At 35.8% G+C, this 27731-nt stretch overlaps 1 protein-coding gene across 1 annotated transcript in view; it reads left to right on the top strand.

Annotated features, from left to right (window-relative positions):
• Positions 1-27731, top strand: part of Asxl3 (ASXL transcriptional regulator 3) — a 109584-nt gene that overhangs the window by 4797 nt on the left and 77056 nt on the right. The window contains exons 3-5 of the mRNA XM_021236659.2: positions 13337-13458; positions 19863-19980; positions 20954-21073. Coding sequence (XP_021092318.1) covers positions 13337-13458; positions 19863-19980; positions 20954-21073 — 360 coding nt within the window. The remainder of the gene's footprint in view (positions 1-13336; positions 13459-19862; positions 19981-20953; positions 21074-27731) is intronic.

Genomic DNA, 27731 nt, shown 5'->3' with positions numbered 1-27731 from the left:
AATATTGCAGTTTCTTTTATGTGAAAAATTCAAAATACACAAATTAAGAGCTAAATAGAAAATAGATAAATAAGAAATAGGGAGAGATTTAAATAATTCCCCAAATTAAATATCCATCGTTTCAAAAGCTTTTAAGTATATAATATTTGTTTCGTTCATACTATTAATTTCTCTTAGTTGAAAAGAAAATGTTCTGCTACTGTTTCTTCTTTGTAAGAGAGAATCTTTTTTGTCTATCTTATACTCTGAGTAACTACTTTGAAAATGATACATGGTGTATTAACTATTATTGTTCTCTTATTATTTTGTTAATGAAAGTTTGTATTACTTTTCCATAAAATTAAAAAAACTATTAAAAAAAGAAATACAAGAGAATGACCTTGCTGGAGTTAGAGTTGAAAATGGTCACTTTTTAGGTGGCATTTATAGACATGAAACTGGATGAGATCACCAAAGAACTGAAGGTAAATCACAAAGTAAAGAGGTCAAAGACTGAGGTGAGGGGCACTTGAATTTCAAGAGGTTGGAGAGATGGTAGGAAACAGTAAATGACACTGATGGTAAAGGGATGTGAGAACAAGTGTTCTGTTGGGAAACCAAGTGAAGAAGGTGTTTCAAGAAGGAAACTCAAATACATCAGTGCTTTTGATTTGTCAGGTTGTGGTGGGTGAGAAATTACTACTGTATTTGCTTTGTGATTATGGGTGAACTGGACACTGACACTTTCTGTGAAATGGTAACAGCACACCTGAATGGAGTGGATTCAAAAGCATGAGTGGAGAGAAATTGGAGATCACAAGTGTAGACAATTTTTTGAAGGTTCTTTTGAGCTAGAGAAAAGGAATGAAGTGGGAAAATGGCTGGAAGAGAAAGTAGATTCAAGAAAAAGGTTTTGATTTTTTAAAAATGGAAAATCATTTATTAGAATGTTTACTGAAAAAAGTTGATAATGTAGGAGGGATGTCATACTGTCATGTACTTGATTGGATGGAAAAGAATGGGACCTATCCGATGAGACTGGCCTTAGCAGGGTGTGGACAGGTGCTGGAAGGGAGGCTGGAGGAGAGTTCAGCTTATTTCCATAAGTGTGAAGGTATATGAGCACATGTGGAGGAAGTGTGGAAGTTTGCTTATTGAAGCATTTTCTTTATGAAAGAAGTGAGAATGGTGGGATAGTTTTAGGGATTTAAGGAGAAGATTTAAAATACTTGTTTAAGAGAGCCTGATAGCATTAAAAGCACTCTTAAGGTTATTAATTTTGGGGGCCAAGGATTCAACTCAGTGGTGCTGCATCTGCCTCACAAGTACAAGGTCCTGAGTTTGATCCCTGGTACTGGAAAAAAAAGGGTTATTAATTTTGAATTTAATAATAGGTCAGTAAACACAGCTGTGCAACCTCCCTCCACCCAGTTATGTTCAGGACTGCTGTCAAGTGCAGAGTGGGTACGTGGTTAGATTTGACTAGATTTAAGGGTTTCCCAAATGTGACTATGAAGCAGGAGGACAGAGGAGTTGAGGGATGTGTGAAGTGAAGTTAAAAATCAGTGTTTAAGCTGGATGTGGAGATAAGTGACAACATGAATGAGTATGTGAAGGATGGTGTGTAGAAGTCTCACTGAGATGGAAGGCCTGTTTAAGATGGCATTCTAGAGAAAATGAGTTAGACGCAAGAGGATAAGAGAGTGGAGTCTAGGACATCGACTTTAGGGGAATGATGTGGAATATGTGTCATAGATGAAAGAAGGGAGCTAGGTCTACAGTGGTCATGAATGGTTAAGCAGTATGTGTATTTTTCAGAGTTGCCTGGAGGAGGGGGCCATAGAATTTGGCAGATACGTACCATAGGAGTAGTAGACAGTATAGTCTGATGCCATGAAACACAGTGCTGGCAGCATCTAAGCAGCAGGGAGGGAGAAGAGTCTTAAGAATGGGAAAAGGCTAGCTTGTCTATCTCATTCCAGATGCGGTGGTACAGGGCAAGAAAAGACAGTGGCTACCACTGGAGAATGTTCTGGAGAAATAGTGTCTGAAGGAGAGAGCCAGGTTTTGTAAACCAAAAAGTGAAGGAAGTATTCAGAGAGAATATGGGGATTGCAGGAAATTTTTCTCAGGATTAATACTGAATTCCAAAGCAGACAGAGGAAGAGTTTTAGTAGTTGGGCACGGGTGGGAAATAGGGTGAGAGCACTAAGCCAATAGTTAAACCAAAGCAGGGATAAGCAAACTCCCGTAATTTGACATGTGAATAGGTACTTCATGGAATAATGCATACCCCCACATATCCAGCTAAAGCAACCCAAATTAGATTTCCTGGCCTCTCTTTTGAAGTTGCATTAGAGAAATTGCTTTGGGGAATCACTGAAAGAATAGTAAATAGCTTATTTCCTTGAGTATTTCCTTGACTTGCCCACTTTTGTATCTTATTGCAAACCACAATTGCTTCTTGCAGGACGAGCATATTTTCTATTTATGTAAGTATCATGCACCTCTGTGTACAGCCTATTAATCTAGCCTCAAGATACATTTTCAAACCTAGATCTATTGAGTGCTTCTAAGCCTTTGTAAACTGTTTACATCCATATTATTTGATCTTCATAGCATTTCTGTGAAGCACATGATTTTTATAAGCTCTGTTGTTTTATTTTAATTACCAGTGGGGAAACAAACTTAGGTTAATGTCTCATTCAACTCTCAAGCTCAGGTATGTGGGATACAAAGACTGGGCTCTAGTCACTCAGACACTGTGCCTGGAACCAGAGGGGACAGTTATCCACCAGTGGCCACTGATGCATTTTGCCTTTTCAGCATTACTGCATATCCATTTTGGTCATAAATTTGAGAATTTGACCAAGAGGAACCTCTGGCTTATTCAAATGAAGCAGTGGGATACCACATGATTACTTAAATTTCAATAATAAATCCCAGGAAACTGAGCTGCTTTACGTGATTTCCTTGCTTACTGTACCTACATATCTGAACCAGAGGTTAGAATGAATGTGCTTTCCATACTTCTTGCAGCTGTACAAATATATGAAAATCTGATGAGAGAGAAGGCGAGGTGCATGTGTGGGTGTGGGTTTGAGAGGGAAAGAGGGAAATAAGGAGAGAGCAAGGAAGGGAAGGTCCCACTATTTGTTTTTCTATCTCTGTTCCTTCCCCTTCTGGTATTCCTGCATTGAGGCGAAAAGTGGGAAGTACTGTATTAAGGTAAATAATAACCATTGATGGGTAAAATACTCTTGACACAATCAAAAGAATAAGTATGCTACCATAGTTATTTTAAATTAATAAAGATTAATTGACATTTGAGTCACAAAACTGAGTTAAGTAGAGAAGTATTTGAAAATAAATAATCTTACAGAAACTGATAACCAGAATGAAATCTTAGCTTGATGCCACTCATTAACACTGGCATCCATAGGTAGAGTTAAGATAATGACAGTAATGCTTTAGTCTTCTTTCCAGAATTAGTTGGCTAGCAAAGCGGATTCTTTGAAAATGGGAGATGCTTTGCCAAGATACTTTTTTTAAAGTTTTGTTGAAAATTTTTATGGTGTGGGAAAAGTGTTATATTACTGATTGTAGAATTTAGGAGACACAGAACTATGATTATGTGTATGTTTCTTTGACTTCTGAACAGTCTCTCAAGTTAGTAAGTATTGGAAATAAGACTTGAGGAGGTAAACTGTTTAAATTTTACAAGCAAAGCTCTAGAGATCAAAGAGTGATTTAGGTGAATCATTTGATATATCTGTGTTGACAACCCATGACTATTTATGCCTATATAAGTATAGATCTTTGTCACCCAAAGAAAATATTATGAATTTTATAGTCTGTTTTAGTCAGAGACTTGTAGGTATGTTTGTGTCTGAGTTGTTTTCTGAGCATAATACATTGGCATATCACGAGTTTCCTCACACATACTAAGTTGACTTACAGTGCATTGCTAATTTGCAGAGTGCATACATATTTTATATAAAATGATCCCATCAGTTGGCAGTCCTCTTCCTCTTCATTCTCTACCTAAAAATTGTTATTAATAAGAAAGAAATGCGTTTTCCTTCTTATGGCTATATTTCATGTTTGAAATCAACAGCAACCATCCTATTTATTTTCCTAAAATGAGAAAACCAGAGAATATACAATTTTCATTCACAGAGATCAAAAGGGGTTCTGCTTGCTATTAACCCTAATGGCTTTCAGGGAGGAAGCAGCACACAAGGGAATTTGTATTTTTAAATTCCCATTTACAAAAAAAAAAAAAATAGAGAACATGCATCCTATGTTTTAGACCTTAAGCCCCAGGGTAAATAATGATTCCAACATTTCAAGAATTTTATTTGGCCTCTTTTCATTATTCTTTATGGCCAATTTTATAAGTGACTTTCTGATTGTGTGATTCTTGGCAGAGTTGTGTTAACTTAATGAAACATTATTCAGCTTAGTCTTTGTTTTCATTGGCTCAGAGACCACAGTTTGAAGGGTCTTTTATCAGAAATGAAAAGTGCTTTAAGGTGGCCCGAAGTCTGTGGGTAGGATCTCTGTTTGAGACATCAATTACATACAGATGAGGAGCTTTGTGGAGAAAGTGAGGAATATGCTAATAGAAACTCAGCCCTCCACTGAATTTACAGAGTATATTCACAGGAGGGGAAATTAAAGGAAAATGTGGGTGACAGTGGAGCTGGAAAGAATTCTTTGAGTAGCTTTAGAGGTTCCCCACCTATTTGGTATCTTTTCCTTTGTGGTCTTGTTTTGCTGGAAGTTTTCCAGTGGCTTACCTGTGAGTGCTCCAGTGTGATTTCACGTAGGATGCTGTGTGTGGTGAGGTGGTGGTGGGTGAACAGTGTTGGGAGGTTCCAGAGTGTTAATGGAGGAGGAAGAGACAGAATGATCAGTTTCTACCTGGCACCCCTTTCTAAGAGTCTTGTAGGTAAGGGAAGGGAATTCCTTCAGTGTCTATAACAGGCCCCTTGATTTTCTTGGGCTAAGCAAATTTGTTTTTCATCCAACATCTCTGTATTTTAATCAGCATTTTGTTAGCTCACGGAGACACCTGCTCTACATTGGTGGCCTAGAGAAACTTAAGTATGTGAACACTGTGTTGTTTTAATGATACATAGAACAAAGTACAGAGGAAAGAGAATACTTTTGACAGTCCGATCACTGGCAGGATATGAAACTTCCTCTGCCCACTCTTTCTCATCCTGTTTTCTTTTATCCCTGCCCACAGGTTTCATAGATCATGAGAAGCATGAGAGATTTCAAAGGACCATGCAGCCCTGGGTCCTGTCTCATGCCAGGGTTGTTCTTAAACCAGTCAATTCAGTTAGACATATTCTAATAACCAGTGTCCAGAGGGATAGAAATTTCAGTCTTCTTGTATTTGTCCCTTTGTGTTTTTGATAACCTTTATAGTAAAGATTTTTGTCTCATGTTGAAATCTTTTGTGCTTTTAATTTAACTAATTTCCTTTTCTTTCCCCCTCTCTGATGATGGAGAACAGCTGGTCACCATCTAGTTACCACCCCCTTTATCTTCTCCAAATGTTTGACTCCAACTCTAGCAAACATCAGTTATGGATACTATTTTCCATTTCTTTTATTCATTAGGGACCTCTTCTCAAGTTTTCTTCCTTGAACTGTGAACTTTGTTGTTGTGCAAATGGGTTTTAGTGGGTTTTAACAGTCCAGAGACATGGAGGAAAAAAGGTTTCTTTTTAATTGCAGATAAAGTGACCCATTTAAGTGTGCTTTCCCTTTTTTCTTGAGTTATGGGGTAAATATTTCATAATACAGAGATAAAGATTGGAAAAGTATGATCTCATAATGAAAATAAACCCTCTTCTCAAATAAAAACAAAATTAAAGGTATTCCCCCAATTGCTCATCTTAGCTAGCCAGCCAGTGTTCTCTTTGACTTATATAGTCTGTGATTTGTACATAGAAACTAAGCACCCATAATCTTAAAAGAAAAGCACTTGTTCATTGATGGCAGAACAAGAAATAATCCATTCTCTCTTTTGATTGTAAAGTGACTATACATAACCATTTCTTAAATAGCCACCTGGATACCTTGCCTAACTCCTCCCTATCGTACATGGGAGTTGATATTTTATATGTGGAAGTAATTAGTAAGGATGCCCACAAGTGAAGCACTCACCCATGACCTTTGCTAACCTTTTGCTGATATCCTTTCTGTCCACTTGTTTCTATTTCTCATTTTCTAGGTTGATTGCTTTATTTCTGTATAGCTGTTTCAGGAAACTGATGCAGCATGGAAGGTCACAGGTGTTGTGCAAGTACAAAAGAAATAGCCTCTAACCGTTTTTCACCTCACACAGGCAGCATATGGTGTTATTACTCTGTATTGTTCTGAGAGAAAAATCATTATTGGTTCTATACCAGGATCATTAGGTGGTTAAAGGCTGCTACTGATAGGATATGCTTTTTTATTAATATATTTATTTTGGGGGTTGTTTCTTCTTTTTCTAGTTTGTGTTTGAAGGGATTTTTTAGTGGTATTTAGAGATACTAGTATAACTGATAAATTGAATGTTGACAGGTGGGTGGTATTCTTGTAGCTCCATCTTCACTGTGTAAGTGCAATCCCGAGTGCTTGTGAACTACTGGGGGACACTGTAATGAAGCTGTGGTATATCCAGTTCTGTAGTGAAGCTGTGGTATATCCAGTTCTGCAGTGAAGCTGTGGTATATCCAGTTCTGCAGTGAAGCTGTGGTATATCCAGTTCTGCAGTGAAGCTGTGGTATATCCAGTTCTGCAGTGAAGCTGTGGTATATCCAGTTCTGCAGTGAAGCTGTGCTATATCCAGTTCTGCAGTGAAGCTGTGCTATATCCAGTTCTGCAGTGAAGCTGTGCTATATCCAGTTCTGCAGTGAAGCTGTGCTATATCCAGTTCTGTAATGAAGCTGTGGTATATCCAGTTCTGTGACAAGTGAGTGTCATTTGTGGCATCAGTATCAACTAAAAAAATCATTAAAGGGTCCACCATGATTATATCCTGAAGGAGCATTGTCTTAGTGTTATCTCTAGTATAATCATCATCTTATTCATTACTTACATTAATTTACTGTGCTCTTTTTTCTTCTAAAAGCCTCTCCTGAATAAGAAGAGGGCTTCTTTGGGCTAATGATGCAGAATAAGTAAAATCTAGTAAAAATTTAAGTTAATTAGGTATATTTTATTCCTAGAAAATATTGTCCTAAATATTATCAAGAGATTAATAGTTATTCTGAACCCTTGCCCTTTGAAAGCTTTTTAGGGAAATATTGCTATTTCCATCATTTTATTGTTAATATTGCTCCATTTAATTGCTAGTTTTTCTTGGCAACTTGTGTCCTTTGAATGAGCTTTTTTTTTTCCATTGAATGCAACAAGAAAACTTGTTTAAGCCCACATGCCTATACCTATCTTGTGGAAAGGAATATTTTTAGGAGGACAGTCCTCCATAAACTGGATCCAAAAATGATTTAGGAAGTACCTTTATCTGAAAGAAATGGAAGTGCAGTAAAGATTTTGTTGAAGTCAAATGGATTTCTCTGATCTTTTAAAGTCAATTTTTAGAACTTTAAGCACATATTTTGTTGTTGTGTATATCCAGAATATGTGATGTATACCATCTCAAATTTAAATACCATATATAAAACAAATTACAGGTCCAGGATCTGTTATTTGCCACTTGGGAAAGATTTTAAATTATCAGCATATTGATTCTTCAAAACAAATTTTAATAATCAGCAATATGTTTTCAGAGGCCAACTTTTCCTCACATAAAATGAATGGTTCTACACTATTTGTCTTTGAAATAATATTTTTTTAAAAACTTTATGGCCTCTTGGTTCCTGTTCATTGTTTTTCTCTCTGCCTCATATATGGGACTTAGTATGTAGAAAAGTACTTAGTAATAGATATGTGATCAAACTAATGATTAATAATAAACTTTGAAGACTCAACCCTCCTTTAAAGTGTCAGTGAATTCTAACCAGTCGCCACAGCATCATCTACACTGTACTACATACTCTTAGGTTCATTTTTGTATTCATTAGAACTTCATTAAGCCTATAGTGTATTTCGGAATCAATTCTACAGAAAACTGTTTGAAAGCATCTAGTTATACTGTTTGGAAAATTAAAAGGGAGTATATGGATAGAAAAAAAGAAGGTCAAATGATAATAGCCTTACTTGCCTTTATTAGATATTCGACACCAATTCCCTCAGCCTGTTGCTTACGAGGTGGCTTAGTAGGACATGTATTAATTAATGGTGCTTTATATTTGTGTTGCAGTGACTGTGTAATATCCAGGTTCTGGTCTGTGATATGGTTCTGCACCTATATGACTCCTGCCATTTATATAGCGTAATGATTTGTAATTTTGACTTCTAAATTTTACTTATTTTTATTTCCCAGTGCAAAGTATAGAACTGTGCCTTCCCTCTTAAAATAAAGCAATGAGAAAGAATGGAAGAGGGAAATATATCTATAATTGGCAGCAATACATGCAACTTCCCCCTAACTTGCATAGGAAGGTATATGGTTTGGCTTTTGCATTTTCCCTCACTGATTTTAGGTAATTAGCATTATTTTTTTCAAAAAGACTTCTGTTTTCAAATTGGAAAAAAATCATTTTTATGTATGAGTTTTCCACAGTAAAATTACATTTGCTGACCTCCCCTTCCATGAATTATTGTTATAAACATTAATTGAAAGTTTATTTCAACAGTAGATAACTTTAAATTTAGTGCAAATAAAATTTAGAATCAAATTTAGAATTTTAGTTTAAAAAACATAGTTTAACCATTCTGAGCCCATCTTTGCATATAAATTGCTGAGCCTGTGGCTTCTGAAGCCAAGACAAATCCCAGGATTGGAGGGAACTGTCATGGATTCACCTAAATTCCCAAGCATGGGTAGGGAAGAAGCAAGTCTGTCTCGAGGATAGTCCTAGAAGCTTCTGGGGGGATGTTTAACTTTGATCTGCCACGATGAGTTTGCCAGGCAGAGTGATAAGATATTTGGAGAATGGGCCTTCAGAGCAAGAACAGCAAAGAAAGCTGCTAGATGTTTTCAGGAAGCACTGAAAGGATCAGCACTGGCTGGCTCAGAGGTGCTGGGAGTAGGGGGGAGCCAGCAAAATGTGAGACTAGAGATGGAGACATATCAGGCTTATGTTCTGATTTCTCCTTTCTTTATATCTTGAGTCAAGGGCCAAAATCAGAATTGCAAGTGTCTTCTTGTACACCTGTCAGTGGGCTAATAATTAGATTATGAGATACCACTGGCTGTATCTCCTCTCTAGCACTCAACATAGGAGCTCAAACACACATTTTCTAGTTCAGTACCATGTTCAGCTTGAATGGTGAATGAAAAAAAGAAGGGTGACAAGTTAGAGACATTGAGAAAGTGCTGTCCACAGTTTTGCTGGAAATGGTCACCAATTTCTCTGGCTTTGGCAGCAGCCTTGTGATTACCTATAATTTTTCACCTGCCTTTGCCTCCTGACCTTCTAAACAGGATATTTTGAAGGATGGCTTTGAGAGTGTTAAGAGCAGTGGTAGATAAGCGGTAACCTTAAAAACCAGCAGATTAGCTTCAACTGTAGCTTTTGCCTTGCCTGATTTTGGGGCAGCAACAAAATATAGGGCAAAATAGCATTTCTACACTTTTAAAAATTGTTGAATAATGAAAATTCCAGGAAAAACTTGTCTTCTATTTATTTCCTTATCGTCAATTTGTCTACCTATGAAAAGGACATTCTATCCTGTGGACTTTCAAGGTGTACAGTGTTGGCACTACAGTATTTTTGTGATCATGCCGGTAAAAGGTTAAAAAATAGTTCCCATTCTGTCCAGAATGCCCCAAAAATATTCATTCTGAAGCTACATGTCAGTGTTTGATATTTATTGGGTAAAACATTTGTCCTAATTCGTCAGTTTTCTGGCTCCTGTTGTAATTTTACTTTTAGGGGATTTCCTTGAACATTAATTTTTTTTTGACTTGTATTTCAAAGGCCAGACTTATTCCTTGAGTTGAGCATTCTGGAAATTATTTTTAGAATACTCTTAATTATTTGTTTATTATATCTGTTATCAAGAAAGTTGCAAAAATAAGTAAACAAGGTGCAAATCTTGTGTTTCCTCAATGCAAATCCACATGAACCTGTATAATTCAGTTACTCTGAATGAGTCATCCTTATGTCATATATATGGCAAAAAAACAAAGCAACTTGTGTTCATGTTAAAGGTCTATATTTGTCAGTGCTTAAAATAATGTGTATATTATATTCATATTATATTATAGGTATGCTGCTTAGAGCCTATGGATGAATTGCATATGCACACTACTTGTAGTTTTCTTTCTTAAATTTTTTCCCTAAAAATAAACTTTTAGCCCAAAGGAACGGTCACTTACAGAGTTTATTTTTTAATAATTTTTGATTTTCTATAAAATTCTATAATTATTTTATCAGAATCAATTAAGGAAAAAATGGTCTAACCCATAGAAATGTCTCAGGTCCAAGTTCTAAAAGAAGGGATCAGGAAGGATAGTGCTGCCTAGTACATGAGTATTCATAGTCCTTTTTTGGATTTGGAATGGCCTGTAAGATCAGACAAAGAGCGGGATAAAGGAAGATACATTGTATTGATAACTCACTTCATAGTATTACTTAAGGGTCGGTTTCCCAATTCTGTATTCCTCCCTCCCTCTGAAATTCTGTGCTCTAAATTGAACAGAATTTTTCTTTTGGAAACTACCTATTCAAATGTACGGGAATTAATATAGTGAACACATTGCAATAATAAATTTAAACCATGAGACTGATAGTAAAATATATTTCCCAATCATCAGATGCTTTCCTAGGTCAGAAGCAAACAGAGCAAATGGTGAGCTAGCTGGTTGTTACCGTTAGGAAGGCCAGGTGATTGTGCACTACTTAGGGGAGCTGTCAAAAAATAAGAGGAACACAAAGGCTTAATTGTATACTCAGAATTTATTATTTGATCCTGCTGTATTTAAGCTCACCTTTTAAAGCTGTGTGAATAAAAGCATTTTCCAAGCAAATTGGTTGTATATTTGAATTTAGATGTCCAATATGCAGACACATTCTCATGTTTTCCATAAATTCTCTAATATCCACGGACTGCTTTTGGTTCTCCTTTTTATTCAGCCAGTAAGTTTTCAGTTTTCTTGATGGAAATACAACTGTGAATTAAAAAGCAATAAAATGTTTGCTATTGAATACTTTGATGGGTTTACATTCTATCCATTTCTGTCTGTTCAGTTGGGATTGTATATCTTGTCTGCCAAGTTTCTGTCACCTCCTTTGTTTGTAACACTTTGTAGAGACTTCACAACATTGAAAAAAACCCGTTCTAATAGTCTTGGTAAATATGGTATGGCAAAATGTTATAAATTACTCTAGTGATGGTGTCAGGGAGTGAAGCCTGGGAACCATAGTTTATATAGGCTGTTGTAAATTGTTTCTTAACTCAAACAGTTAGACTATCTAAATGAAAAATGACATATTGTATCAAGTAGAAAAAAGTCACCTGATCTTTAATTCAAGGACCTCTGTCACTGTATATATATGTGTATAAATCTTTTTGGTCATAGTATTTCCTGGGCCTGTCACTCTAACCTATAGTTCTTTTTTTTTTTTTCATGTGAGAAATTGAATGGCTTGTTTCTGTTTGACCTTATTAACTTCCTGTTTCAGTACCTGCAATATAAAGCAACTAAATTACACTCCTGTAGAAATGGAATTTTTTGTATCTGATTTTACCTTTCAAGATTAAATATTTCAGGTGGAAAAATTATGGGCTCTAGAATTAGAGTGGGCTGACCTTGGATCACAGCTGTGCTGTTTCATTGCCTGGGCTACCGTGGATTAAGTTTTTAGCTATTCTGCTATCTAGATTTCTGTATCCAATATGGAGATAGTACCTTTTTGTCTTACAAAGAAGCTGCAAGGACTAAGTGAGATACATATAAAGTGCCTAGTGTTTCTTCCTAAATTTGTTCATTTGGCTTTCTGATTACTTTCTGTATTAAAACAAAACCAGATTAATTCCTATTTCCCCCAAATTTCCTTCTCATGAACCACATCTTCATTTCTAGGCAGGATAGGCTTGTGTCTGTCAAAAGCAATTTAAGTGTCCTCAACACTGTGTATATGCTTCCATTTTTACTATAATTACTATAAAAATAATAATCATTATTGTATGCTGGGGATTGATAACTAATAATTTCACTTCTCTGTTTATCTCTACAGTCCTGGTCAGAATCTTCTCAAATTACCATTACTTGGAAAATTTTCTTAGCATTTACCCCAGTGCCCTTAAAAAATCATGTTTTGAGAATTTACAATGTGCCCTGAAGATATTTTCTTGCATCTAACTTCCTCTTACCTCCTGCTTTTGACATATGCCTCCTTTCTGCCACTAATCATAGTACATTGCAACTTTGAGTCCCCAAATAACTTCTTCTCCCCTACTGTACACAGAGAAGGGCCTGCCTCTGTGCTCCTGCCAAGATCCCTGCAGTGTTAAACCCAGTTTCCCAGGGGAAAGAGGACTGGAGGGCAAGTTCCAGCTCCCACATGGGTTTCATAGAGCAGGAAGTGTCTGTGGGCACCTTTTCCCATGTCAGTGAGACATCAGTTCTCTTACAAAGTAGTCTTTTGGAAGAACACATCTGCTAGAGAATAAGCCAAGGGAAAGCCTGACTTTGTAAAACTGTACAGATTATATTGCAATCAGCAGAGAACACCATTTCTTGAAAATGCTATAATTGTCTTGAGTTAACAATAAGCATCTCAGATTTTCTTTTCTCCATGCTGTGTCTCTTCCCATCGGAGATGGCAAACATATCCTTGCAGGATAAAGGGAAGGTTCTTTAATAGAGCAGTCATAGTATCTGTGAAGTCAGATGAATTGAAAACAGTATTATTCAAATAGTTTCGTTAGAATACTATGTACTGCCTGATTTCCATAGTTGGATTCAGATGTCTGCTGATTCCCAACTCTTGAAGAAGATATTTTGCTATTTTTTATGGTAATACAGTAGCTCCGTGACATAGAAATTATCGTCAATTAGAAGGTAAGGAAACACAGAGGCCGACAGAGGTTAAATGGAACTGTGGCCACACAGTTACTAAATGATCCCTTCTCAACTTCAGATACTCTTCTTTTTACAGTGCTAGTTTGCTTTATTTTAAGTATCCATTTTCAATTGGAGAAAAGCTCCAAGTGAGTTAATTACAGTGGATGTAAAAAAAGGAATTCAAATGAGTAATATCATTATCTCTCTCCATTTCTAGTATGTACGAAGCAGGTAACTGATGAAGCATCTTCCACTCGAGATTCAAGCCTTACTAACACAGCAGTGCAAAGCAAGTTAGTGTCTTCCTTTCAGCAGCACACCAAAAAGGCTCTGAAGCAGGTAAGAGAACTGCCATTCATTCTTTGCCCTTTGGGTCTACCTACTTAAGGTAATGAGTGTCCTGCTGATTGAATAAAATAAACGAGAACCTAGCAGTCAGAAAGCAGTAGAAATATCCTGATTTCAGCCACTTCCACATTCTTTAACATAAAAATTTTAACCTATCCTAAAATGTAGGTGAGGCCTAGCTAGGAATTTTGTTATAAAATAGGAGAGGGAACATACGCTTGAAAATATGTTAAAACTTGTATTAAATTTATTTTGTATCGTGTGTATGACTTGTAGTAAACCAGTTGAGTTTTCAAATTAAACACGTTGTATAATTTGAAAATAATGTCTATATTTATGATCTCACTGTTTATCTGATGTTGATGTAAAAAATAAATGATAATTTCTTTCCTAATACTGAGATACATTAAGTTACAAATAAGAAAAATCTTAAGTGTAGCTTAGCTATATCTAGACTATCCGTCAGTGAGTGTTTGGTGCTGAATGGTATCATCCTGACTCTGCGTAAGCTGTCTTGGCCTCTGGCCTTGGCCTGTCTGGCCTTGTGCTGAGATGATGGTGGGGCTAGGTTGTGAGGGGGCTCAGGGTGCTGGCCTACGGTGCTTTGAGTCCTTGTTCCTCACTCTGTGAATCTAGCCAAACCACTTGGGGCTCTCCGAATCTCAAATTCTTTCTCCAGAGAATGTGCAGTATGATAGTGTCTTTCACAGGGATTGATCTAAAATAACTGAGGTGATACATTGAAATGTATTGTAGTGAATGTCTAGGCCAGAATAATAATAATAAACATTAGCTACTGGGCTCACTCTAGCAAATGCTGAATGGTATAAGAGCAGGCGGAGATGCTCTGAGTAGATGGGGTTGCAGCATGATGGTTATACTAATAATCGAAAGTTCTTATGCTTAACCTTGAATTCATGGTTTGCCCTTGTTTAACTGCTTTCCTCTTACAGTTTCATTTTCATCTTTTCTGCCCCCCTCCCCCCTTGACCCTTACAAGGTCAAGAAGAGTGGTATCATCCTATGGATGCATGTCTGTATATCATATCATATCATGTCATATCATATCATATCATTGCCTGTCTATGTATATTAGAAAAAGCGAAACCTTGCTTTCTAAATGAAAGTTCATTTAAAAAACCAGTTCCACCAACCTGAAAAGATTCTTAATACTCATGTCCAGTCTTCTAGGCTTGGACTGTCTCCACTCACCTTCTCCTCTACTTCAAACAAGGAAATGTAGGGAAAAAACTTAATGCTTTCATACTAATTTATATTACCTTTCTGTTCTGTATTATTAAAATTGTACCATTTCCATTTATTGGCATTGTATTTAAAGTAATAACAGTATCCCATCCAGCGTAAGTTAAATAATCTCAGCTTGTCATTTATATCCTGCCTTCTGTGAAACATTCTAGATGCTGGAGAACAGAACTACTCTCAGTGTTGAACTCCCTGTTAATTGGTGAAATTAAGATAGGAGCAGGTAGGGGAGTCTGGGAAAAGACTCATTCAGGCGGCAAATAGGATGCAGGTAATAAAATACTAACCCGGACAGAACAAAGGATACAGAACTGGACACTTGTAGCTATGACATTTAAGAAACATCAATGAGATCATAAATGAAACTCATAATTCTGAAGTGTAGTGAGTTGGAAAATATGCACACCGGTTAATCTTCCTGTATGTGAGGGGAAGGACGAAAGATTGGTCTCTGTATTGGTATACCACTCTTACTCTCTTTGTTTTGGTTTTATAATATCACTTGAACATTTTTGTTTTACAGTTACTAAAGTGTTACACAACTTTGGGTGGCATTTTGTTTTGTTGTGGAGCATATATTCATAAAACTTGTGGGCTTGCTCAGGAGCGAAAGCTTGGCTTAAGAAATATTTCCTGTATATTTCCTAATGTCCTGAAAGAGATATTTATTAATTTCTTAAAACTTTTTTTCTCACCAAGTAGCAAATTCGTAACCAAGAGAATATGGTTCAGTATATAGCAGATATGCTAATATTTGATTAATAATCAAATCCATTTTGGAACTGCACTGAGAAGAAAAGCTGTGCTTGCAGAATTTTGTGCAAATTCCCTGTAATTGTTGAATTTCTTAAAATAGAATTTGAAAAATTGACTGAACATATGGCATTTTAAATTGAAGCCACACATAAAATCTGCAGCTTCTTTTTCTTTCGGCTAGTTAAATGACCATAGTAGACTTTAAAAAGTGATATATATATATATAATATATAATAATATGATATAATCATATATGATAATATAATAATATAAAATAATATATACATATATAATACACATTATATATATTTGTCCCTATATGCATGTTTTTCACATCTGTGAACATATGTTTTGTGTATATGGACACAAACACAAATCATAAGCATACAAACCTCGGCCAGTTGCATACCTTAGAAATAATTACATTAGCTAATATTTACATTGTGCCTTCGTTTTGCATATACATTCAGTCCTCCTACAAATCTTTTAAGTAAGCACTCATATCCTCATTTTTTTAAATAAAGAAACTGAGGCCCAGAGAAGTTAGATAACTTGCCTAAGATCATCCAGGAAGGAGAGTTTGGAGATGACATTTGAATCCAGAGTCATAGTTTCAGATTTTAACCTCTTCACTAATAACTGCCTTTCAGCATATGGTATATAATAGGGGCAATCAAATTTTGACACTATTCAAGGAAATTTACATAATTGAGTTTTTGTATAGCATAAGGAAAATAATAAAGTATAGTCATTGAGAATTTCATATGAACACAGGCTATTTATGTTTAGTACCAGCATATGTTAATGACTCACACTCAAATATATTAGCCACTATTATTTTATTTAAAATATTTTATGATTCAGTAGCACTTTAGAAACCCAGTTATACATTGGCTGGTATAGATTTTAAAAAAGAAATAGATGAAAGCAAACAATCCCTAAGAACCCAGTAGCTTCATAATTATATTTATAGTGAAAAATAATAACATAGCAACTGCCATTTCAAACTAAGCTGTGCATATTTTCCCAAATCTGAGTACCTCACACCTCACTTGCACCTTAAGCATGCCCCCGCAGAAAGTAGAGTCTTTGATTTTGTAACACTGTTGATTGAGGAGTACATATAGGCTGGAAAGTATGGAAGCTATAATGCCTCTTGGTTATTGACATAGAGTTTTTTTTTTTTTTTTTTGCTCTCAAATATTTGGGTCCCTTTTACTTTCCAATCATCAAACATTAGTTAACATCATATGTTGGGCATAATTGCATGAATAATATATTTTCATTTCAGCTTTTTTTCTGAATAAGTGTGCTCAGACATCTCTGGAGAGCAGCAGATTGCTGATTATCACCTTGTTCCCCGTTTTTTCTCCCTTGGATTTTTAGATTCTAAAAAAGTGTAAAATGATTAGATTTTGAATTTTAAAGAAGGATAATTAAGAAAGATTAAATTTTGGAAGTTTTTAAACAGCAGGGTAAAATTAAAGATTAAAAAAGGATGATTTCTGGGTGGAAAGTGACATGGTGGCAAACTTTTTATGTTGTTTCTGTTGGCTTATTGTATTTATTTCATTAGTTATTTATGGTGGTAGAATTTATTCATAAAGTTGCAGACCTTTTCCCCACTTGATACTGCAAAGCAGATACATTTTTGGTGTTTTGCTTTAGCTTTATATGTTTGACCAACCCTGTGAAATTCCAAAGGTTATGGTGCATGATAGCATGTTCTGAACATGGGCATTGACATTTAGCATATTAGCAATAATGCAGATTGTTGGTGCCTGACAGAGCCTGCTGTTTCCTATATGTATATTTCTTATTCAAGCTTTAGCATTCACAGCATGAGAGATTTTCAGTAAAGGGCTTATTTTATTCAGTGTATTTCTAGGTTACATTGTTTGTGGTGTTTCTCTAAGAAAATAGAGTAAGCAGTACTTATTTAAAATCCCAAGTTAACATAAAAGCCTCTGATTTTCAGTTTTATTTTTTCCATTAGCCTAGACATGAGTATCATTCTGTATTTTTTAGAATTATGTGATAAAATTTCTGCCTATGAATGAAATGTTTATCTGGAAGTTATTCTTCTCTTTACAAGAAAATATTGTACTACATCTCTAGAGAAAAGGATGTTCAGTTAGCATCTTGTGATTTCTTTCCTTTCACTTAAAAACATAATTAAATTGCTAGAAGTATGATACGATCTTTACTTTGCGTAGAGTGATTTAGCTGGCTCATGTTTGTTTCCACTACAAGTAAGTTTATTTTCAGGTTTCAGTCTATAAATTTCTTTTCATTGAATAGTACTTGCAACTTTCAAACTTGGTAAGACTAAATTACACTTCCTCTTAGAACATTGTAGGTATGGAAATTTTACCCTGTAGTTCCAGCAGAAGGTACATTCCTTCATAGTAGACTGATTTGCATTAGCCATCTGGTTATTTATCTAGGATCTGATATTCCTTACTTCTAGATTTAAAATGACAGAATTAAAAGATGTTTAATAAGATAATTCATCAGTATTGCAAAGTGTAGCTGAGGGTGAGACAATTGAAGTGCCTCCTTGATATCATGCCCCTAAAATGAGTGTAGACTAAAATAGTAAGTTTATATAATATTGATATAAAAAACATCTTACAGGCTAGCCAGCAGGGCCATCACTAGCCTGGTATGGAATAGAAAAAACTTCCCTCACTTAAGCTCTCTCACCAAAACAAACCAACCCTTTTTAGAGTTACTCATGTACAGGACACACCCTTTACAGCCATCCACAGGAACTCTCCTAATCCTATTTATTTAATAATGGCAAAGATGGACTTAATTGTAATTTAAAGGACCATGTTGCCTCATTCTGTTGTATTATGGGATTGTTAAGTAAATCCCTTTAAAGTGTTTTGAGTTCTTATAGGAGACTAGAGAGATTTATGCAAGTATGTGCACAATTTATGTGCAATTATGTATACACCCCGAAGAAAGAATAAATGTCTTAAATATTTTATAGCACATATGCCATATTTACATATATTATTAAAATGAGAACGATGACATCTTATTAATCATTGTATCTCTTGTCTGCCCACAGTGCCTGGTCTTTATAAAGGTTTATAAATGTATGAAATAGACGGAACATGTCTTGTATTATCATTAAGAACCATATCATTTATGATAGATTTCCTGAGCCTTTCCTTTCTTGTTGGGCTTGAAATTTCCTTTGAATAAGCCTTTTCTCATTTAAGTGATGTTTAATTTTTCACTTCCGCAATTATTTGATTGCTAAATTTTATGGTCAACAAGTTGAACATTCAGCTAATACTTTGGGCAAATAAAATGACATCCTTTTTGACAGCAAGGCAGTGTACAGTCAATGCAGTATTTCAGGAGATTCTGACAACTGTTAGTCAAAGAACATTAATCAAGTAACTGAGCTGTTGTAAAATTCGTAGGAATTACACAGAAACCAGGAATAAAAAGGTTTGAGACAGTCTGTGGCCAGCCTTTTAACCTTTTGAGGAGTTTTAGCATTCCTGTGACTGTGAATTTAATAGCTCTTCCGTTTTGTGTGCTTAAGATCCTTTTTATTGCAGGTAATTTTCTATATAAAGCGATCAGCTAGATAAAGCTGTATTTCAAAACTTTTAAATGTCTTTTATTACATTATCATCACCATGGTGGATTCATTTATGAAACACAAAGCACTCCCATTTGGAGAGATTTATTCTGGTATCTCTTTTTTCCTGGATTTGCCCAAACCCTGTCATGTTCGTGTTCTGAAGGTTAATGCCCAAAGTCAAGCAGACAGAAGCCAAGTGCTGCAAGGTTTCCAAGATTAGGACTGATTCCCTTCACAGAAATAAATGATTCCTGCCATGTTCAGTGATTTTGTGCAGCGCTCCCCACGGCTGAGTGAATGCATCAATACTGTAGTTCTTACATGCTGTACATACTGATGACACACAGTGTTAACTGATTGACGGAGCAGGGCACTGGAGACGGCACACCTGGAGGAGAAGTGCAGACACATATATTTTTATCCTGGCTTCAAAACATTTATTTTACATTTATTTTATTTGTGAGTCATAGTTTCAAATTCCATGGGCTCTCAAGCCACACTGCCAAGGTAGAACAAACTGTTAAGTGCTGCTTTGTTGTCAGAATTATCCCAAAAATGGTCTCAAGCTTATACCCTTTGCCAAAGCACGATTTTATGCTTTTGATGGAAAATGACATGAAGGTGACTACTAAGGATCTTGACAGATTAGGGACACTATGGAATTTAAGTCTCTTAAGAGGTTCTGTCCAGGGATGGGCAGGTGGATCGTTTAATTCAATTATAAGAAATCATGTTGGCTATTTTTATATTTTATTATCATGTTTTATAGGCTTTGAGGCAGCAGCAGAAAAGAAGAAATGGAGTCTCAATGATGGTAAACAAGACTGTCCCTCGTGTTGTTCTGACACCATTAAAGGTGTCTGATGAGCAGTCGGATTCTCCTTCAGGTAAAGAGCTAAAATACTGTATGCCTTGCCAGTTTCTTCCCAGAGGAGACTTCCTCACTGAGAGAGATCATGAGTTGGGTTTTTTTTTTTTGGTGTTTTTTTTTTTACTGAAACTAAAAAATCCTTCCACTTGAGATTTGGTTTATTCTTTTTATTTTTTTGTATCTTCAACTCTTTCAGTGATTCAAAAATATATTTTCTAGTTTTTTAGCAAAAAGCACTAGCTTACTTGCTCATCATCAAATGACTTCATTTGCTAATGTGGGGTGTGAGAAAGTGTGTGGTGACGCTTCATGGGTTTTGCTGCTGTTGCTTTGCCTTTTGTTTGAATGTTGGACTTTACTGGTGGACCACATGCTGATGTGTGACGCCGTCAGAAGCGGTTCTTGCATGAGTGTGAATTTGTTTTTCAGTCCTCTCGTGCAGAATTGGGGACCCTTTATTAGCTTTTGTGTTCTAGCAACATTCTTTGCACCTCAGTGCAGCCCTGACCTTTTCTTCTAATTTACCTCCTGTCACTTTATCAGCTATGTACCATTCTATGGTTTATAGGGTAATGTTTGCATTTTCTCTCCCTGGTTCAGTATAAAGTTTTGATGAAGGTCTGATCTCTTCCTTCTTCCTTCATCTTTCTGTCTCTATCTTGTTTTGTCTCTAAATAACATTACATTGTTCAGGCTTATGGGAGTATTTTTACAAAAGACCTGACTCTGTTTCTTTTAAGAGCTATCAGATCAGTGAATGTGTTTTTGACTCTGCTATTAGGCCATCTGTTCTTGCTTTTTGTGCTGTTTGATTGATTTATTGGGCTTTTCTCTTTATATCCAGTAGAGGAATCAGATTGAGCCCAAAGGTAGTATATTAACTCTTAGAAGAAAAGATTGTATCTACGGTTCTTAAAACAATTTTAGGTTTTTCCTTTCAAGGGCAATGAGAGTAAGATAATGGCATAATAACTATTCCTTTTCCTTAGGATCCGAATCTAAAAATGGTGAAGCAGACAGTTCAGATAAAGAAATGAAACATGGGCAGAAATCTCCCACTGGAAAACAAACAAGTCAACACTTAAAACGATTAAAAAAGTCTGGTTTAGGTGAGTGTTCAATAGATCGCAACATTTAACATTTTAGAAATGTGTGCTTTTTCAAATAAATTATGGACTCTTCTCAGGATTTTGTTGTTGAACAAATATAACATCCTAAACTGAAAGGAGTATTAAATAAGGAAACACTGGACAATTGAATGATCTTAAGCTTGTAACTAATTTATAAATATTCTTGGGTACAACAAAGGTAAAGATAACAGACTTAAATATGTGTTAATAATTACGTACCTAGTCGTGATTCTGTATAATGTGCAGTGTTTTGTCTGTGCAGCTATGTTTCATTTTCTTGGACTATATTGTATTGGGGAAAATTCTATTCTTAGAACTTGAACTTGGAGAACATTGCCACTGGTATCTTTTGCAGTACTAAAGCTGCTTGGCCTTTTCTTTGTTTATACTGTTGGAGATATTAGTGCCTGTCTAAAAAATAGTGTAAGATTGCTAAGAAGTAGGGGAGATGTACTCTGTGGGTCTTGCCTGTTAACGGCGAGTTAGCACCACGTTCTCTGACCTCTTCATCAGGGACCTGACAGCAGCGTTCAGGAGGCTGGGAATTAAAGAGACAAAAATAAACGTGTCCTGGCTGAATATTATGATTGTTGAACACACCAGCTTTGTTGAATTATCTAGAAATAATGACTTTGTTTCTCTTTTTTATTTCATCTGTGAAAAAGGGTTACTAATCTGTATCATATTAATAGTTTGTCAGACAGTTTGGTAGAAACTATAGCTTTCTTAACCTGAACATCATAATTAATTCTACCACTTACTTTCTTAGCAACTCATTCTCTTAGGATCATTCTTGTTTGCTGAGTTTTTTTTTTTTTTTTGCGAAATTCAAGCCAGATTTTAACATATTTATTTATTGATAAAGATTTATAGATTGTCTGCTATTTGCCAAGCATTTTGCTATATTCTTGAAATATACTTTCAATAAAAAGCCTCAAAATAGAATTTAAATCTTTGGATAAGAGATTTCTGGAAAAGCAGAAGCTATTTTTTACTTAAATTCTTTATAACATAATTACCTATTTTATATTATTTCTAAGGCTAAATAACTTTATAGTTATATCTGGCCCAAAATGTATTTTGTGTCTTTGGTATACATACCCTGTCATGTGTTTTTCTAGTCTTCTACGTGTTATAAGTATCTCTTGATATGGAAAACTAGACCAGGAGAGCGACATGTAAAGAACAATCTCTATCCAGAACAGCATCATGTTACAATATACAAATTGGTTACAAGTCAGTGGTACCTGGAGTTAGAAACAGTCTGCTACCAAGTTCAGTAAAATCAATGCTATACAATGAGAATGAGAAGATTCAAGGTCGTGGGCCCTCCCGTTTCCCCTAGCTAACTTCAGGACCGGAAGTTAACAGGATGGCTTAGTGCCCTGTGTTACCAGGACCCTTAGGGTAGGGTCTTGAGTCAGAATTACTTGTATTCTGATTGTTTTCAACTTGAAGCTCATACTCAAAGTTATAAAGAATCAGAATTTTTTTCTTATTGTTTTTTACATCAAAAGTCAACTGAAAGATATAAAAGTTGATCTACAAGCCTGATCTTAGGGAACACTGTGCACTGCTAATTATTTTATGTGTTCAAAATTGTGCTGCCAGATTCTTTTGGCAGATTTGTGAGCAAAGTAAAAGTTAATAAGGGAGGCCACCATGATCTTTTTGACATTTCATGTTAAACTACAAAAATAATGAAGCTACTTTAATAAAGGAAGGAAGATGTGAAATCATATTCACTGCCCATATTTAATGGAATAGTCTAGGTATTTTGACATGTCACCTTATTTAATATTTCAATATTGTGCAATAGAATGATTTTCATTTTATAGCTAAAGAAACTGAGGCTCAGAATAGTTAAGAAGGTTGATCATAAATGACACAGCTAAGGTATAGGCCAAGGCTTATCTTATTGGATGGAATCTGGGTGTCAGATCATCTGTCCTATATTGTATACCTGTAGACAGCACTGAGAAGCAGTCTAGCACAGTATGACATGAGGAGTTCACCATAGGTGTGGAAGTGCAGGCACACAAGTTACACATGGAAGGAGAGCAAGCCGACTTAGATTTCCTGGCTTACCCTATATCAAATAGAAGGAGGGAAATGGTGAGATTTAAAGTAAGTCAATTAAGGTAGAAACCTGTCAAAAAATAAAATACAAGTTATTACTGGCAAGGAACTGTGACTGACTAAACTAGCAAGCGGTGAATGGAATGGCTTGCTTTGTGCAGTCGGTAGTACTTACTGAGCCCAGCAGTATAAAATGAAAAGTGAAAAAAAAATGTAAAGTGAAAGAGAGAGCCTTAAATAAAACCATCTCCAGACAACTCATGTCTCTTTTAGACAGTGGTATTTTTGATGTTCTATTAAAATCAGTATACTTAGTACTCAGCAAGGCATATTTATGTACATTCTGCTCTCCCTTTTCCATTAAGTTGTTAGTTCCCTGGGAATAGTAACCTTCCCCTCCATCTTTGTGGTCCTTTTGGCACCCATTGTATCCCTTCTGTTTAGTGTTTGCTGAATCCATTTTAAATGAATGAATAATATGCAATCAACTAAGTAAGCTTGTAAATTAGTATGAATGAATGCCACATTCTATAGGTTTCAGCCACTGATCTCTTCTTGGATATAAATGACCCTGTGTGTTTGAGAGAGTTCATTCTTTGCAATCCCATGTGTAGCTTGGAGACCCAGGGCCAAGGAGTGACCCAGTTCACAGCACTCAGGTAGCCAGAGGGGAGAGCCGGCTGTCTCACACGTGTCCTCCCTTGAGTCTGATATCTAATTCGTAGTTTTGGAACCATGTTTTTAGCTTTGTCTTTTATTGGCAGGCTTAGCTGTAGAAGTTCTAATCTGTTGAAACTATTCTGAATTATAACAGATGCCATAAGTCTGTTCTGGATTCAATTGATAATTCTGAAACAGAATCCAGTCAAATTTAGACTTCATGGTATAAGTCTAAAGTTTTATTCTCATTGTGGTATTTTCTTAGTGGAATAAAAGAAACTACTTCTGGTTATTACCCAAGTGCTTCCTCTTGATTTCTGGCAATTGCTTAATTTGTGAAATTACAAGGTAGTCACTCTATTCAAGGTATAGGTTTCATTTGGGTCTTAGAAACTCATGAGTTAGCCTAAGACCCAGCGGACCTTTGGTTGTTGGATCTATGAAGGATCTGTGAAAGATCTGTCATATACAGTGTCTCTAAGCCCCATCAGTTGTCCACCTTCCTAAGACAAGTTTCAGAACACACAATAAAAATAATATGATAGCCAGGCATGGTGGTACATGTCTGTAAGCCCCACAATCTGGGAAACTGAGGCTGGAGGAGTGCAAGTTAGAACACAGTCTAGGTAGTTTAGTAAGACATTGTCTGAAAGGGTGGGATGTAATATATGCAGGTGCAAATTCCCTAGAATGAATGTTATTATTATGTATGCCTAAAATGTACCAATAAATGTTTTGCTATAAAAAAAAAACTGGAAAAAGGCTGAGGATGTAGTACAGTGCAAAGGCCCTGGGTTCCATCCCAAAGTACTGAAATAATGATAAGAAAGAGGAGGAGGAGCAGAAGGAAGAGGAGAAGAAGATAATAAGGAGTGTCAGCATTCCTCAGTTATTCTAATTTTATGGTAATCTTGATATTCTTAGGAGTATTATGTTACTAGTGTAGGAACCCACTGTGTTGCTGTAGGAGTTTTGTACCTTTGCCTTTGGCCAAGTTTGTGTACAACTTGGGTGTGGAGGGGCATGGCTCAGTGGTAGAGCTTCTGCCTAGCATGTGCAAGGCCCTGAATTTGCTCCCCAACAAAACCAAAATAAAAACCAGGTAATGCATGAAAACATGTGAATATCTGTCTGAGTAACCTCTGACTGAATAAAATTGGTAACAGGCATGAGAGTTGTTGAAAACAGTAACTGTTTTATTAAATAATATTTCCCCCATGATGTTATAGTGAAACAGAAAGGAAAAGTTGTTCTTCTATTTCTAAATCAAGCTCAATAGAAAACATGATCCTAATATGCATAAAAGGAAATGCTAATGATGTTTGCAAGGGCCCCTTTGTTATCATACGCCTTGACAATTAAAATAAAGGTGAGGTTACCTTAATAACCAGGCAGCAGAAACCTCATCCATGAGAGGAAAGGTAGGCGTGGCTGGAGATGGGTTTAGAAACAGGTTTTTCTTGCCTAATCAGTTGTTTTAATGTCATTTGTCTTTTTCTTAGAAAAGGATGAAGCTCACTTAAAACCTCCCCAGTGGAGTTTTTTGAGAAAACCCTACATTATCATTGCACTGTCTTCACAGCACTTGAAATATAGATTTGAGAACATTTTGAAAAATTCCTTAGTGATACAGTCTTCTCACCTGTTTTGTATTTATCCTTTAAATGAATAATCTTTATTTTTAGAGCAATTTTATGTTCACAGCAAAAATAGAGTTCCCCTATACCCCCACGCCACACATGTACAACCCTCTCCATTGCTGAAGTCCTATACCTCAGCGGTACATTTGTTACTATGATTGGGGAACCACACTGATGCATCATTCTCACCGGGATAGTTTACTGAGGGCTCTCTCTCGTCTATTCTTTGGGTTCTCAAAGGTGTAACATGACATGTATCTACCACTGCAGTATTACCAGGGTCGTTTCACTGCCCTAAATATTGTCTGTGCTGTGCTTATTCATCCCTTTCTCTCTTGCTTTGTATTGCTTAATTTTTCACATTTTTTCCTAAAATTTAAGTTCCTTGAATTCAGGATCTTTGCCCGAAACTAGTTTTTACTTATACTTCTTCCTGCCCAGTTACACAGTAAAAGTTTAAAATGTGCTTGGTAAACAAATCTAAGATTCTGATGTCTCTGATGGGGTTTTAATAATGTCCTCATTGAACCCAATTTCTGGGATTCATGCCAATATTTTTTGTTACTGTCTAATCTTTTGTAGTAAAGGATAATATAAGTTTGCTGGTTTTATAAAAAGGTTACCTATTCTTTAATACAGAAAAGTAAAATGAAATTTGAATAATAACCCCACATCCTGTCATCCCAAATGATCATCCTCACTGATTTATAAACATTTGACATTTCTTAATGTTTATCTATAGCCACACGTCATCTTATAGTCATTTCATTTTAATTAAAAGTACTAAATTTGATTAATTTTCGGATAAATAAGAAACAGAAGTAAAACTAAAAACCCAAATTTTTAAACATTACTCCATGATTAATTCATATCTCTCCAAAGACATTAAAATAGGAAAAATGAAATAGGACTGATTAGCTTTTCAACTGTTCAACCTTGGAGAATATATTATAAAAGTGGGAGATAATTATGCTTACAGACTCTTCTACCTCCATGTTTTTATTATATTATTTTTAAACATCAAGGTTGATAACATTTATATTTGAGCTATAATAGCAATAACTTTTAACTCTAGTACTATATTTGAATGGATTCAGAGCTCTATGTTAGACTTTTTTGGGAGGGTTCCGAACTCTAGGACCTTGTGCTTGTGGGGCAGGCTTTGTGCCACTGAGCTAATTCCCCGGCCCTATTTTAGACTTTTTACACAGTTTCATTTGTTAAATTTATGTTGATTCCAGTTATTTATGATTAGATTTTATCTTCTGACATATTTTTCCCCCCTTGGACTTCATTCTTTGAAAATCTATCTTTCTCCTCTGAGATCTGTTTCAGAATCACTTCTCTCCAGTTTCTTTGAGACAGTGAAGAATTCTTCCATTGTGAACTCCATTTGTTTGGGCAGTTCTGTTATGTGTTCTGCCTCACATACATGCTTCTTTTCTTCATGCGTGTCTGGATCTCTGTGTGTACATCTTATGCATAATTCTTTTGCTTTTTTCTTCTGGAAACATGAGCTTCAGAGCCATTAGCCTACCTGTGATCAAGAGGTGCTCAGGAATCTGAAGCCTTTACTAACTTGGTGATATTAAAACTCCTTGGGCCAAAATGACAGAAAATTGCTGATCTTGGTAAGACATTCGCACTATTTTTATCATGACATCAGTCCTCTTACGTAGCATAGAGGGCAGTTCATCTGGCCATTCAGCAGTTGTTGCTTCCCCTGTCTCCTTTGCCTTACCTCACCTGCTTCAGATCCTCTCAGCCAGTGGTGGCAAAGCTAAAGCATGCGTGCCACAGCGGGCTGTTTGAATCATTGAAAGCTCTAAAAGGTTTGCCATCATTGCTCTAGGCTAAGTGTCTGGGAATTAGACACTATATATGACAATGTCTTTTTCCTTCTCTGAAAGGAAAGTGTAGGGGGATGTGAACTACTAGCTTTAATGAGATAAGATGATCATATATAATTGGATTGTTCTTTAGCCAATTAAGAGTACAAGTATAAGGATAATTAAAATTGAATTAAACATTCTCTGTGGCAACAAATTTAGAGCATCTTCTCTTTGTTCCAAAATTATAAAACATATTTTTGCTTAGATGGACATCTTTGAAATAGATCTTTTGGCCGAGTCATAAGACTGTGTATCTCTCTGACACTTTTTTTCTTTGATAGGTTTAAAGATTTGAACTGTACCAAATGGTTATAGCAACAGCCTACTTCTCAGATTGCTTTTCATAGCATATATTTCAGAAGTTTT

The sequence above is a fragment of the Heterocephalus glaber genome, unplaced genomic scaffold (assembly GCF_053883595.1).
Source record: "Heterocephalus glaber isolate CG9 unplaced genomic scaffold, H.glaber_assembly_v1.0 deba00000331, whole genome shotgun sequence".
In the NCBI taxonomy this organism is placed as follows: domain Eukaryota; kingdom Metazoa; phylum Chordata; class Mammalia; order Rodentia; family Bathyergidae; genus Heterocephalus; species Heterocephalus glaber.
The sequence above is the reverse complement of the archived record's forward strand: the minus strand, read 5'-3'. Positions and strand labels throughout refer to the sequence as shown.